This window comes from Spizellomyces punctatus (assembly GCF_000182565.1).
Source record: "Spizellomyces punctatus DAOM BR117 chromosome Unknown supercont1.20, whole genome shotgun sequence".
Taxonomy (NCBI): Eukaryota; Fungi; Chytridiomycota; class Chytridiomycetes; order Spizellomycetales; family Spizellomycetaceae; genus Spizellomyces; species Spizellomyces punctatus.
In genome coordinates, this window is record NW_015971556.1 from 106239 (window position 1) to 119652 (window position 13414).

Below are 13414 nucleotides of genomic sequence, written 5' to 3' on the forward strand. Positions count from 1 at the left end.
GTGGATGCGGCGTTTAATGGGCATGCATGTCTTGCCCACTTTAAAACACTGTGAGTAGATGGCCGTTAGACATATCAAAGAAAAAAACAAACGTATAGACACCTCCCGGGATCCTTCAAGAAAAAAATGCTAATTACAACACAATACCATTCTACCAAAATATATACAATATACCAAAAAAAAAAAAACGTAGCCCATAACCCAAAACTCATCCACCACTACTCCATCCCTCTTCAGCGCATAAAACAGGTCACCTCACTCCAAAGCCAAAACGAAATAGTATTAACAACGTCATTGATATGCTGATACTCCACTTCATCCGCCACTCCCTCTCTAGAGACCGCAGAGACTTCACACACCATGTCCCGAGAATCAAGTGGATTGCGATTCAGAGCCTCTGACATATTCGCGCCCATCGATGCTTCAGTGCTCGACCCTGATAGTGGTGTTTGAGGTTCATCGGTGCCAACAACGCTTCCACCCGCTAGGGATAAAGGTATGGGTGCCGCCAGTGGCAAAAGATTCAATGCGCCTACATGACGGGAAGTCACATCGGCTTCAGATGTAGGAGAAACGGGGCTAACGTCGGATCGCACAGGTGACAGCACGAAATGGAGCAGATAGTCCCCGTTATGCGGATTAAAGAGCACCAAATGACGCCGCCCAGTCGCGCTGTCATCTACAAGATCGCGGGCCGTGTAGGAATAGTATGATTTTAGGTAATCGAGCAGCCTGAGCCAGGGAACTGCCTGGCTGTTGAACAGATCTGCGAGATCTGGATCGATATCAAGTAGAGACCGGGAATTCGGCGCAATCTTTTCCAAAAACAGTTTTGTCCATTCACACATCCCGTCATCGATAGGAGCGCTGTCAGGAGATTCCGGGTTGGCGGCTGCCAAGGAAACAGGATCTTGGGCTTTTAGTAATTGCCGCCACAAATTATCACGCCCATAGTATCGCAGAGCCTTTTCAAACAGAGGACATGTTGTCAGAGTCAAACCATGATGTAAATACAGCAGTAGTGCCCCTTACCTGCTCAACCAACCGCTCCACTTTTCGCTCCGCGTGCCGCACAATATCCTTCAAGTAATACCCCCCAGCCAAATACTCATGCAGTGGATCAAACATCATCGCCGTTCCCATAACAGATGACCGACTATTATCCAAATCACGATGCGGGAAGACGTTCTTCATATTGACAACCAATAGGAAATAACGCAAGTTGAGTTTAGCGGACGTTGATGACGCTCCGGCACTTCCTTTACGTTGATGGACACGTTGTTCTTCACGGAGCGTGGCAGTATCCGTAGCACTGTCTTCAACAGTCGAATACACCACGATAGTGTATACAGTCTCTGGACCCTCGACGGCATCGTCAAAGGTGCCACTTCCAGGTCGGCTGAAATCTGGCGTAGTGGATGTAAGAGAGCACGCGATAGGCTGGCCCTGGTAAACAATAGGGAAAAACCCGTAGCGCAATGGGTTCTTGAGAATATACTGGAACAGCGAACTCGATACTTGGCCATCATCAATGGCGCAAGACCCATGATGAATCCGGGAACATGCAAAATTGGCTTTACGCGGGTTGAAGAGCATAAAAGCCTTCATCACCAAGAGAAGATCCACCGGAGTTGGCTGTCGTACGCGACGTTCCAAGATATTTTGAAAATATCTCAAATGGAAATCGTACGAATCTACCATGAAACCAAAAAATCAGTTCAGAGCAGGGAAAGATCCAAATAAACACCAACACTGCGCAAAAACACACACAACTCACATGAATTAACATGAACAAGGGCCTTTAGATTTGCACACGCACTCATAAAATCGTCCGATGCGTCCTTTTGATCCTTCTCTCGCGCCTCGACTGCAGCATCCACATGCCCACCAATGCCCTCTGAATAGCTCAGAGTGTACAGGTTAACGCAACCAAAAATCCCGTCCACGCCAACCTGCGCAATCAAAACCCCAGTGCTAAACCAGCGCACGAGATACGTTACATCTGCATCAACACAGAGACGATTTGAAATCCAGAATTTCGGCGTGACGCTCGAAGAAGCCGCAAACAAAGTGCCGCCAGTTCCACTAGTCACAGTATCAAGCCCTAAATGCCGTAGATATGCAACGTAATCCCGTAAATAAGTATCGATCAATTCGCGATACCACCGCATCGTCGTCTCATCGTCAACTGAATTTGAGTTTATCCATCCCGACGAAGTGGCCTGACTGGCATTGGAGAGCAGAGGGGTTGGTGCAGTAGCAGATGACAGCTCCTTTCCTACGGGCGTATCCAAACTTCCTGGTATTCCGCTTGAAGGCAGATTGAGAGATTGACCCAAAAGCTGGTCACGAATTTCCGTAAACAACAGAGGGTATTTTACAAAGTGCAACAACCGAACGGAGCGCAATATCTCCGCCATGTCAGACGCACTAATAAAGACTGGACCCGTGGTACCCTTACCACCTGCACTGTCAGGCCGGTCACCTTCCCCCTGACCAGTAAACACGGATGGGACCGAAGGAGTCAAGTGCCCGGCAGAAAGACCACCATCGCGCCGGTTCATACGTATGTGCCGCACAAACCAGTCCAGAAATTCTACAGCATGTTTTTGCAAAGTATCCACGTCCATGCCGTATCCAACCCGAATTCCCGCATCGGTTGTCGTGACCACAGCGCCCGACGTGCCCTTTTCCACCATGGGTGTTCCAGGTGTCGTCACAGTCCTTTGAGCAAAATGCGTCGCCATGGCCATAGCCACAGAATCTCCTCCGTAGCTTGCAGGCACGGGCTGCTCTGGATCTGACCTTTGCTTGGGTACTCTGAAATTAAGCTGACGCGTTGTTCCCAATTGTTGCAACGAAGCAAACTCCTTTTCCAAAAATTGAATACGCAGGTTGTTCCAGCTCAATATCCGCAGAATCTGGCTGAATACTAGATCGCAATACGCACGATTCCAGTTATATGTAAAAACGCCGAGTTGCTCGTTTTCCATGGATAGCACTAGAAAACTGCTCCTGCTCCCCAACTCCAATACGGCGGGATGCAGGTTACCAGAAAATAACACGACTTCATCCATCGGAGATTTGGGTCCGGAAGATGTCGCTAGAGTTGCAGCTTGGAAACCCCTAGATGGGCGTCGGTGATGCGGCGGAAATGAAACTGTCGTTGCACTTTCCGATGCCGAGTCCTCTTGCGGGCCACGAGCTGCGTTTACTCCAGTTGACACGCTAGGATTAACCGTTCCAAAGGTCATCATTGCTGCGGTGCTCGAGCTATACGGCCCTGATGAATCCGAGTCGAACGACTGCTTTCTGTCTACCACAGACGGGAACCGTGGGCGCCACGGCCCATATCGCGCATGGAGATCCTTCAAGCCAACGATCGCTACATACAAGTCCTTTCCTTCAACGCCGTCATTGTCAAAAGTCGCGCCATAGGTGCGTTTGGTAGGCCGGTGAACCTCAAACTCGTTTTGGCCTTCAATGGTTGACTTGAGTACCCTTCTTAGCATGACGGGAGTCAGCATAGCACCATTGCCCGTCAAAAGATCATTGACCTCTGCAGCAAACTCTTCAATAATCCAAGAAGGAAGGTTAACAGGTGATGTCAAGTGTTGAACTGTGGGCGTCCCAGCATCTGCGGCCCGTTGAAGAACCTGGCAAAGTGTCCCGTAAAACTCTGAAAAGTCATCCACAGGGACCGTATCGGCCTCTGGAGTTTTCTCCTCACACTGATCATTCTTCAGTTGGGATTCCGAATCCGTGGCAGAAAATGGGGAGACCAGGGATCCCGTGGGGCTTTGCACAGTGTCCACATACAACTCTGGGGCAGACTGTAGAGGAGAATCCTTCGCGCCGGCATTCAATCTTCCAACTGTTGCTTCAACCATGTAATCCATCAGCGTGTTGCGGACGGCGGTGTCCAACCGCCCAGCAAGCCCATCCAAGTTGATGCTGCCCTGGCACCAAATGTCTGCAATAAGCTTATACCCTTTCCACTCAGTTGCATCCTCCTGGCCGCTGTGATGAGCGGGCATCCATTCTACATGTTCTAGTAGCTCACCAGTGGTCACTGTCCCCTCCACTCCTCCTTCGGCACCGACGCCAGGTGCTTCCACCATGACGCGTCCCTCATGGTCCAGTAGTGCCAAGCATATAGAAGCGATTCCTTGGCCCACCGTCGCCTCTGTGGCAGTCGGATTTCGGGTGGGAATACAATTATACAAAAATGAAAAGTCGGATAGCTGCACTTCATATGTACGTTTCCTAGCGGGGTAAATAGCGATCAGCACCATATGACGCTGAACTTTGCCTTCAAAAAACGTACCCTTGAGGATTGTCAACGGCCCTGTCCGCCCATCCAAACGTGGCACCATAATGTTTTCTCAGACTGGACACCACATCCGCACCGCCAAGAACGTGCAACCACGACAATAAATTTTGTCGAAGGAGCAGCAGAAACACGTACGGGCTTCTCACCAGTGTAGGCAATTTGAACCATTCACGCCGAATGGGGCCACAGCCACGGCCCGCGGGTAGAATAAAGTCCAAATCCGCTCGAGTCAACTTTAACGTAACATTTCTGGCTAAAAAGGTCCCAAGAACATGTTGGGTAAGAGCATTGATCTTCACTTCCACCATATTTACAAACTCATTTGTGATTTGTGGGCCAGGTCTATCCACTCCGAACACCTCCAGTACGAGCGCCCAATCTGGGGACCGAGACGTTCCGGTCGAGGGAGCTCCAGATACGACAGACGGCGGCGCCAAACTGGATATGGTTGAGCGTCTCATTAGAGGCGAGTTTTGTCCTTTTGGGGAATCCGATAGTCCCGGTCGAACTGTGGTTCCAAGCCCTTCGCTCAGGCTTGCCGACAATGGCGCAGCCTCGGACTTTTGATCCCTCTCCTTCTCCAGATCCAGTTCCTCAACAGACATCTTCATGTAAAAGACAGATCCTTTGGCAGCAAACACCAGCATGTTCTTCCTATTGACTATTCCGAATGCTTCTAGGGCAACAACGATGCTGCTCAACGCTTGGTGGGGACGAAGCCGCCAATGGAGTGGAAAGCTATGGCGGAAGACTAGAGGACAGGCAAAGCGGCCAACTGGGAAGCGATTGCCAGGTCCATGTTCCGGAGGAGAAGGGCTCGATGAGAGGTCGTCATCGTCCCTTGGTCGGATACGCAACTGTCCGGGTGCAGACTCATCCTCCTGATTTGTCGGAGCGATAAGGTACTTACTGATGAAGAAATACGCTTCGCTTAATACTTGTCCTGTGGGGCAACAAATACGTGATTTCCTTACCTGGCAGTATGCGTCTCACTCAGGCGCTTTAAGAGATAAAGCCGGTTAACCCGCTCACAGCAGTCCGTCACACCTTGGCGTACCGTGCGAACAATAGCCAATCTGTCATATCCAGTTACACGCTTCGAGAAGAAATGCACCTGCGCGGACTGTCCAGCCACTGTGACAATGAGCCAGAATTTGCGCCGCTTAGACGACCCCTGGCCCTTGAGGGTTCTGTCATCCTCTCTGACCGGTGACATTGTTCCTTCCTTGTCCACCTTGTCCAGAGGTTTGCTTGACTCGCTCTTCAATCCGTCCAGCGAGATTCCGAGTCCGTGCACGTTGGAGGCCGCTCTATCCTCATCCTCCAAACTCAACTCATTTCTCTCAGCTTCATGGCTGTCCACAAATAATTCGTCAACCACACAGAACAAGTCCCCAAGTCTTTGCATTCCGCCAACGCCTAGATTCTTTTGTTCAAGTTCATCTTGGAACATGTGGACCCCTACAGTTGGGCTGATAAAAACTAAAGGAAAGTTCAATGCCAAGCTAGGACCAGATTCTGTAGCAGCAAAAACAGGGCTGGACCCTTCATCCTCAACGGCCGCATTGATACCATGTCTCTTTCGTAAAATGCCTTCGATAAGTCGAACTGTCGAGGCCTGTACCGGGTGAAACTCCAGAAGCGCGTGCATAATTTCATCTTCCAGTAACGCCTCGATTTTACGAGCCGTTTCTTGTAAGACTACCTCTTTATCTGTTGTCAACGAAGGAGGGGATTGCTCATTCAATGCCGCGTGCGATCCTAACGCTTCGTGAATGTCGCTTCCGGTTCCACTTTCCCGGCTTGGGCTGAGCAGGATACTATCCTGGTCGGATCCCTGACGAAGGCCACCACTTTTTATCGGCGAGTCCACCCGCAAACTTTGCGGGATAGTTAAGCACACCAAATGTAACACCGCTCTCGTCCCATCGCCACTTTCTATCGGGCTCACAGACGTTCCAATATCCTCTGGAGTGAAATCCAACACCTCTGTGGTCTCTGTAGTCATTGAATTCTCATTTCCCAATCGGTACGATCCGGGAAGATCTGTAACAGGAATTTGAGAATGTTCGGCATCCGACACAGTCCGCTTTCGGAAAGAACACTCGGTGCGAATAAACAGCGGTGTTTCCGCACACTCAAGGTTCTTGAACAGTGTATTAAACTGCAAAGGACCCAAAGGCATGGTCGAGGATGACTGTTCCGGCGTCAGGCGTCTTCGACCTGTAGCAGGGCCAAAAGATTGACTACTGACTGGCACAGGTTGATGCGGTGGGGCGCTCGTACTGGTAGCGAACAGATTGAGGGTGGATCCTGTATTAGACCTTGATGGAGGAGCCTCAGGTTGAGAAACACTTTTCACCAGCGGACGATAAAAGTAAACGTTTCCCTGAGTAACAGTTGATGACGGGACTGGACTGAAGTACTCTGCCAGCACTTCACGAAAGAGCTCCTGAACATCCTTCTCACTGCCCTCTCTAGAAGAATTTAAAGATGTAAAGGTTACGGCACAAGGACAGACGTAGTTGCAGTTTACTCACTCTTTCCCAGTTCCTCCCCTGTTGTCGCTATTGTCGATGCTGCTCAATCTTCTTCTTTCGCTCAAGATCCGCACATTCAAATAGCCTGTAATATCGATATCGATGCTTGTCTCGACGCAAGCCACCACTGCTCTTTGCAAGTCTTTAGTCTCCACATCATAACCCTGTAATAGTGCGGCATACACCGATTTCGTAAACGCAGAAGCGAATGCATTATTTAGTTGTGATAGGAACTGTTGAGCGTATTCAGAAAGGGTATCATTTCCGGTTTCGCTCGCCGAAGCGTCCGCAATAGACGACTCATGGGAAGAGTTACGACTGCTTGAACAATAAAAGCCGCGGGTCGAGCCTTCCGCCAAGACACATCCGTCAACTAGTGCCTTATCCTGAGTTGACGGTGTCCATGTGCGGATCCTATAATCCTGCAACCCTCCTTTCTTAGGAGCGACGGGCTGAAAGGGAGGATCATCTGTAATAGGGATGCCGCTGCTTGGCAACCCCGCTCTAACGCACTCCACGACAGTCAGCGCTAGATACTGGGGAGACGTCTCGTCCTCTGTAGCCTCCGATTCTTGCCCCTCCATGTTAACCTCTGTATTCAGCATCTTTAGCACTCCAGATCCTTGTCTTTTATTTTTCGACCATGGTTCAAGCGGATAATGGGGCAGGAACACAAGCACAAAGCTGTGCGGATCCCGGATTTTAACAAAACATTTGGAATCTGTAATGGGTCGCAGGAGGATGTCGGGAAAGTTTTCCTTGCTGTCATCAGAGATTTTCTCTATCGTTTCTTTAACCCGTTCCAGCAAATCCTTGGAGTGTTCTACCCCTCCGCTAGTTGAGGTCGTTCCCACTTGCCCATCACCCAGCAGAATCTCTCCATCAGCAATCAAACCAATCATCCGCTCTAGATATCTGCAAAGGGCCAGATTGATCCTGCTCCTTCTGGTTGTCGCTAAAAACACCGCTTCGAGACTCAGCCAATAGCCAGGATTGGGCACCGCCGTGCTTTCCTGCACCTCTGGTTTACGCGATGGTATGTTCACGGTTAAGCTAAGGTCGCCACCTCGGGCCCGCAAAAGACCGGCATGGCTAGGGGCACGGCTCAAATTCGCAGGTGTGGTAATTTCTAGCAAATTATTTGAAGATGGCGTGCCGGATCGATCTCCACGCAAAGACATTATATCTGCGATCATGTCGCTGCTAGATGTAAAAGGCCCTGGTGTTGGGGACGGTGACATGGCCCCATTTGCAGGGGACGCCAATACGCCACTGATCGCAGGAGACAACGCTCCCTTGGGTAGCTCTTCACACTCGCCTTCACACACCGCAGGAAAATGATACGCCATTGTAGCAAACTCTGCGTCTTCTAGCACGTATCCAAGGGCAAACTTGGTCGTAACGGCGGTAAAGCCGCGAGCAGACGCAAACCGTTTAGAGCGTCCAACAGGTTTGTTGTCATTTTCCGGGCTTCCACCACCCGCGCGGCCCAATGCATGAATTTTATCAAACGTGAATAGCTTGTTAAACAGGTCGTGATCTTCCTCGAGCATTGTATCCGCTAACTTGTCATAATGCTCCTTGAATAACGCCGCTACCGGCATATTACCCAGGGTATCACTTATCGCCACCTCCGACCCAGCCGGACCATCGACGATCGGTTCTACCCACAGCTCAGTTATGACGTTCATATTTTTGTCATCTTTCATGAGAACAAACTGCACAGCACAGATTGTGTTGGGCTCCTGTTCCAGCTGCTGCGGATCGGCTTCGGCTCGAATTGCCTTCCGTTTCCGAATCTCAACTTCACGATACATTGTGAAGGATTCCGGTGTCTCGCTGATGGTAACGAATCCCTCTTCAACCCTCTTGCGATACATCAGGAGAAAGGCTAATTGATGTACAGGCATCCGATCGTCGCCAATATTCAGATCAAGTTTATCAACTTCCACATCTGTAAGCCACACCCACCGCTGATTGCGAAGATAGGCCTTTAAACCCGGATCGGACAAGTATCGCGCTTCGACTGCTTCGATGGCGCTGGCTAGTCGCGAAGCAGGAGATGGAGGTTCAGAATCGGGAGGTGTTCGAACAACTTTAATCGGCTCCTCCAGTATTCGCTCAGTACGGGACTCTTCAAGTTCGCCCTCCTCTCCAGGCTGGTACACTATCAGAAGCTGTCGTACCGGTTTTTGGCAGACGATGAGGGGTTGGAAGGTAGCCCCGGACGTCCTCATGGTGTGACTGATATTCCGGACGCCTTGAATCAACTCCGTTATCATGCCCAACCTTTCCGCCGGTTCCATCCCAAAGAATGCCAACTGAAGTGTGGTAAGGCATTCATTTTCTGACGCCAGCGATAAAATACAAAAGCCAGAGGGGATTTCCTTTACGGTTTTGCCACCTTCAGTATCGATTTCGTGAGCAGGACTGTCCCCGTCTCTTTGTACGAACTTTAAAAACCGCCCTTTCCCAACCGCAAAAGTACACCATTCCGATGTCAAGTGATCATTGAGGTAAATCGTGGCAACCTGTCGCTTGGTGCTTCTCAGACTTTCCCCTCCCGTAGATGTCGATCTCAGGATTACATCACAAGTCCACTCATAAAAGGATTCCCATTTGCTTGTCATTATCTGTGCGAGCACTTGCCAGTAATTGTTCGGAGTGTTTGTTCCGTGACTACCGTTTCCCGGTGAGCCAGTTGCCGGTCTCCCACCAAATGAGGTCATAAGACCAAGGGCATTATCGGTGGTTAAAGGAAACATTCGCTGCTCAGTCTGCGGAATCACTGAGAGGGCATATTTGGTGTTGTAAGATGCCAGCACCTGGATGTGTAATGAGGGCTTCATTGATGACACTCATTTTAATGGGCAAGAATGCAAAGACTAACCTTGAAAGAATCATCTGTTTCATAGATTCTCCTTAGGAAGGCATGCAGTTTGACCAGCTTCTCCTCGATTGCATGATTAAAAGTGTTCTTTTGCTCCAAATTCTGGGCATTGATGAATAAAATCGCAAATGCATGCTGTGCAAGAATATTCAATTCGATCCTTGGGAGTTTCTGCGATCTACCCGTCAATAGCGGTCGGTCTGTCGCTGTCCAGGTGGTCTTGATTGTATACATGACGGTAACGTTTGTGAACCAAGGCATTGTAAGGATGACTTCGACTTTGTCGGGCCGATTTGATCGTGGCGTCACATGCACGCTACTTAAAACAAAGCCCTCATGTAGGCGGGCAGAGATTATATACTCCAGATTGATATTTAGAGTGTAATCACGATAGCCGCATAATATCTCGGCAACGAGGGGAGGTTTACTGGTGGGATCCCACGGGAATGACAGCTCCTCCAGTGATATGTTTTGGGTAGTATCAACACTGGCGTTCAAGAGTCGACCTCGCGGGCAGTCAACTGACCGTTCCCGCCGACTTCCATTCACTACCCGATACCGGTATTCTGTGCCCGATTTCGTCAGGGAACCATCGCGAAAAAGGAGGTGGCGGTGATAGAAATTCGGAGGTGGAGGAGAATCGGCTGGACTACTATCACCATCCAAATAGTTACAGTCCGCTCCGTATAGAAACGTTCCGGCAGCCGCAATACCTAGAAATCGTAAAAATTCGTTATCGGCGACATGACCGAAATTGGTCCCTGGCGTATATCCATCTCCTGCCCCGACTTGGATGATAGTGAATACTGCATTTTCGCGTGATAGCTTTCTACAGCAGTCTCGCGCAATTTGCTCCCCAGCTCCCGCTGGGCTAACAACACCGTCCGTAATGACTACCAATGCCGACATGCAGTCCTCTGGCAGGAGGTTTAATGCAAATAATCCTCTGTTTACTGCCTTGAAAACGCTATCCGACGGAGTAGTATCCAGATTGGCTCCAATCGGCCTCGACGGAAGGCTCGCGTACTCTGCCGTGTCGGCCATTAGAAAACCTGCCTCATCAAGTGGCCCAATGTTGTCCTGAGTCTCCCAATCAGCAGAGGCGGCCGCTTGTGATCGAGTGTCTCTTTGTCGCTGCTGTACGAGATCGTGTTCATAAGCATTGAGCGCATCGTAAAGTCTCTCAGCAACCGCTTCCATGTTGTTCCGGGTCACCACAACTTCCTGCAGCAGTACGCGAGTCGGGTACGTCCGACTGAAGTCTGCTGCTAACGGGCTTTGCTCACTGCGAAAATAGGAAGTTCCGCATTCAGCCAGTACCGTCACATATATAACCGGCTCGACCTATGAACATCAAGTAAGATTCACGCCTCAAACGGACCAGCTGGACTACAACCACACAACTCGGGTTTCATACATCATAGGTCCCATCGCGCATTGTGCTCTTCATCGAAAACGGTCTACATATTCCGTCTAGGCACTTGCAGAGCCTGCTCAGGATTACCCGAAATCGGTGAGCAGCTTCAGACCAATTACCGTCGATATCACTTACGTTTCAAAAGCTACAGATATCAGCGCCTTGGCTTTCCCACTGCTATCGTCAATGACCGACATGGAAGGTGTAATGTCCACCACAAACACCATTCGATAGCGAGCCGCGAATGAGTAGATTCGAGTTTCTGGCGTAATGCGAAAGCGTCGATCTTGGGGAGATGACCGCCGCGCAGGCGTACGCAAGGGAGATGGGACAATGGGATCGTAAGAGATCGATCGCAAAGGTGGCGATAGAGAGTGGTCGGGGGATAGTGGGCTGTCCGGGTTTTCCGAAAGGGAATGCCGTGTCCATGGCAAATGGTGAGAATCGGTCGTAACCTCCACAACTTCCACATTATCATCCTATTATAGTGCAATAGGAAAAATAACGTTTAGCCCAATTTGTCGCTTCTCAAAGCCCATAAAGAGAATGAAGCAGAAGCAACCATACGTCTAACTCTGCAGGCGCAAGTGGACGCAGGATGTGTCGCAGTATCCAGGTATCATAGTCGGCACGAGTGAAGATTGACGGTCGTTTCAGGAGCAATACGATGGCTGCAGCATCTTCAATGGTGGGGCCCTGCTTTCAAGAGGCGAGATATCAGCATGGGCCAGATCGTGACGAGATAGTAGATGCCTCACCGTCATCGCGAAGCACAACCCCACGTTCCAAAGAGGTTTTAAGACTCCAGATCGACAGGCGCTGTATCAGAGACAAATGGGAGAGCCGAAATAGGTAGATTGGCTGCCATTGGTTCTCGCAGATGGCACCAAAGCCAAAGAAAGTGTTCGCAATGACACTTGCTCACTTCATGTATGGGTGGCGCAGTTCAGTGTTGATCTCAGCGTCCCAAGCAATTTCCAAGTAGAACGAGATCATGAAGACTAAAGACTCGTTCAGAGCTCAAAAAAACTAGAGTATCGTTCAGAGATGAAGAAGACTAAGGACTCGCTCAAAGATCAAGAAAACTAAAGACTACCTCAGAGCTCAAGAAAACCAGAGTATCGCCCAAGGATCAAGAAGACCAAAGGCTCTTTGAGATATCAGGAAAACTAGAGTATCGCTCAAAGATCAAGAAGACTAGAGGATCGTCCTCATTGCCCTCCAAATAAGAGCAAGTAGAAACAAAAGGAAAAAGACTAGACAACGATATAATGTAATTTTTTATTATATTTTATATTTTACAATGTTACATTCCTATTATCATCGTCCCATCCCCCTCCCCCGGCGTATTGTTTGTTGGGGGCCATCCCGTCGTTTGATAGTCCCCCCCTTCCCGTCCGTCGTGGGGGGTCTTGATGGCCCGCTGTCGGTGTTGGTGATTTGGGGGGGCATCTCGTTCTGATGACCCCCCCCCCCCCCCCGTCGTGTCGTGTCGGGCGGAGGTGGGGGGACCATCCCGGTTTGATGGCCCCCCGTCGTGCCGGGGTGAGGGGGTGGGGTGTGGGGCCATCTGGTTGATGGCTCCCGTCGTCGTGTCGGGGTGGGCGGGGGACCATCCGTTTTGATGGTCCCCCGGGGGGGTGTCCGGGCGGATCGGTTCGGGGGACTTCTCGTTTCATTTGCCCCACGGCGAGTCGTAATCCGCTCGACCTTGGCCGATGGACGATATCGGTGGTCTTCCAAGTAGTGAGATGTGCGAATAGTAATACTCGATGCGGAATATCTGATACATGGAGATACTAGCTTGCATATAACGTCGGGGTTCAGACATGGGGCGGATGTTATTGAATTTTGGATAGGGTGTTGTGTATGTGCTATGTTCCAGTTGCCAGCAGATCTGTATTGCGCAGTTGAATTTGTCGACACTAATGCACTAAATAGACCTAATGTACATTTCAAATTAAAGATAGCGAGGTTGCTCTATTGGTGCATGTACTGTCAATCCTTTAGGAAGAGACAAGCAAAAAGAACAAAAAAAAAGAACAGATGCATCCCATAATAGCGTACGACATGAGTAGGCTACACTGCATCCAGTACAATAATTTCTGCATGTATTGCTATGCTTTCGTATTGTAAAGAGATCCCAGACCATACAGAGCCTGTGTTGAGGAATTGCAGGACATGCCTTGCTAATTCAAAAGTCGAGATGGCCATATACTTGTAGTGTAGAGGTG

General features: G+C 49.8%; 1 protein-coding gene across 1 annotated transcript; it reads right to left on the minus strand.

The window, feature by feature from the left end:
* Window positions 1-114: 114 nt before the first annotated feature.
* On the minus strand, window positions 115-12084 carry SPPG_08234 (uncharacterized protein). The gene is made up of 11 exons (XM_016756394.1): window positions 11939-12084; window positions 11748-11876; window positions 11316-11659; window positions 11181-11253; window positions 9764-11107; window positions 6874-9698; window positions 5308-6810; window positions 4328-5242; window positions 1778-4266; window positions 1033-1694; window positions 115-965 (listed from the first exon to the last, which is right to left on the minus strand). The coding sequence occupies exons 1-11, from the start codon at window positions 11942-11944 to the stop codon at window positions 234-236; spliced, it is 11022 nt and encodes a 3673-aa protein (XP_016604371.1). The 5' UTR covers window positions 11945-12084; the 3' UTR covers window positions 115-233.
* Window positions 12085-13414: the final 1330 nt, after the last annotated feature.

What these genes read in the sequence shown, in the direction of transcription:
- SPPG_08234 (XM_016756394.1), bottom strand. An exon ending in AGGGGAGGAACTGGGAAAGA is followed by an intron (nt 6,811 to 6,873) that starts GTGAGTAAACTG and finishes AAATTCTTCTAG; the next exon opens with AGAGGGCAGTGAGAAGGATG. An exon ending in TGGAGCGGTTGGTTGAGCAG is followed by an intron (nt 966 to 1,032) that starts GTAAGGGGCACT and finishes CTGTTTGAAAAG; the next exon opens with GCTCTGCGATACTATGGGCG.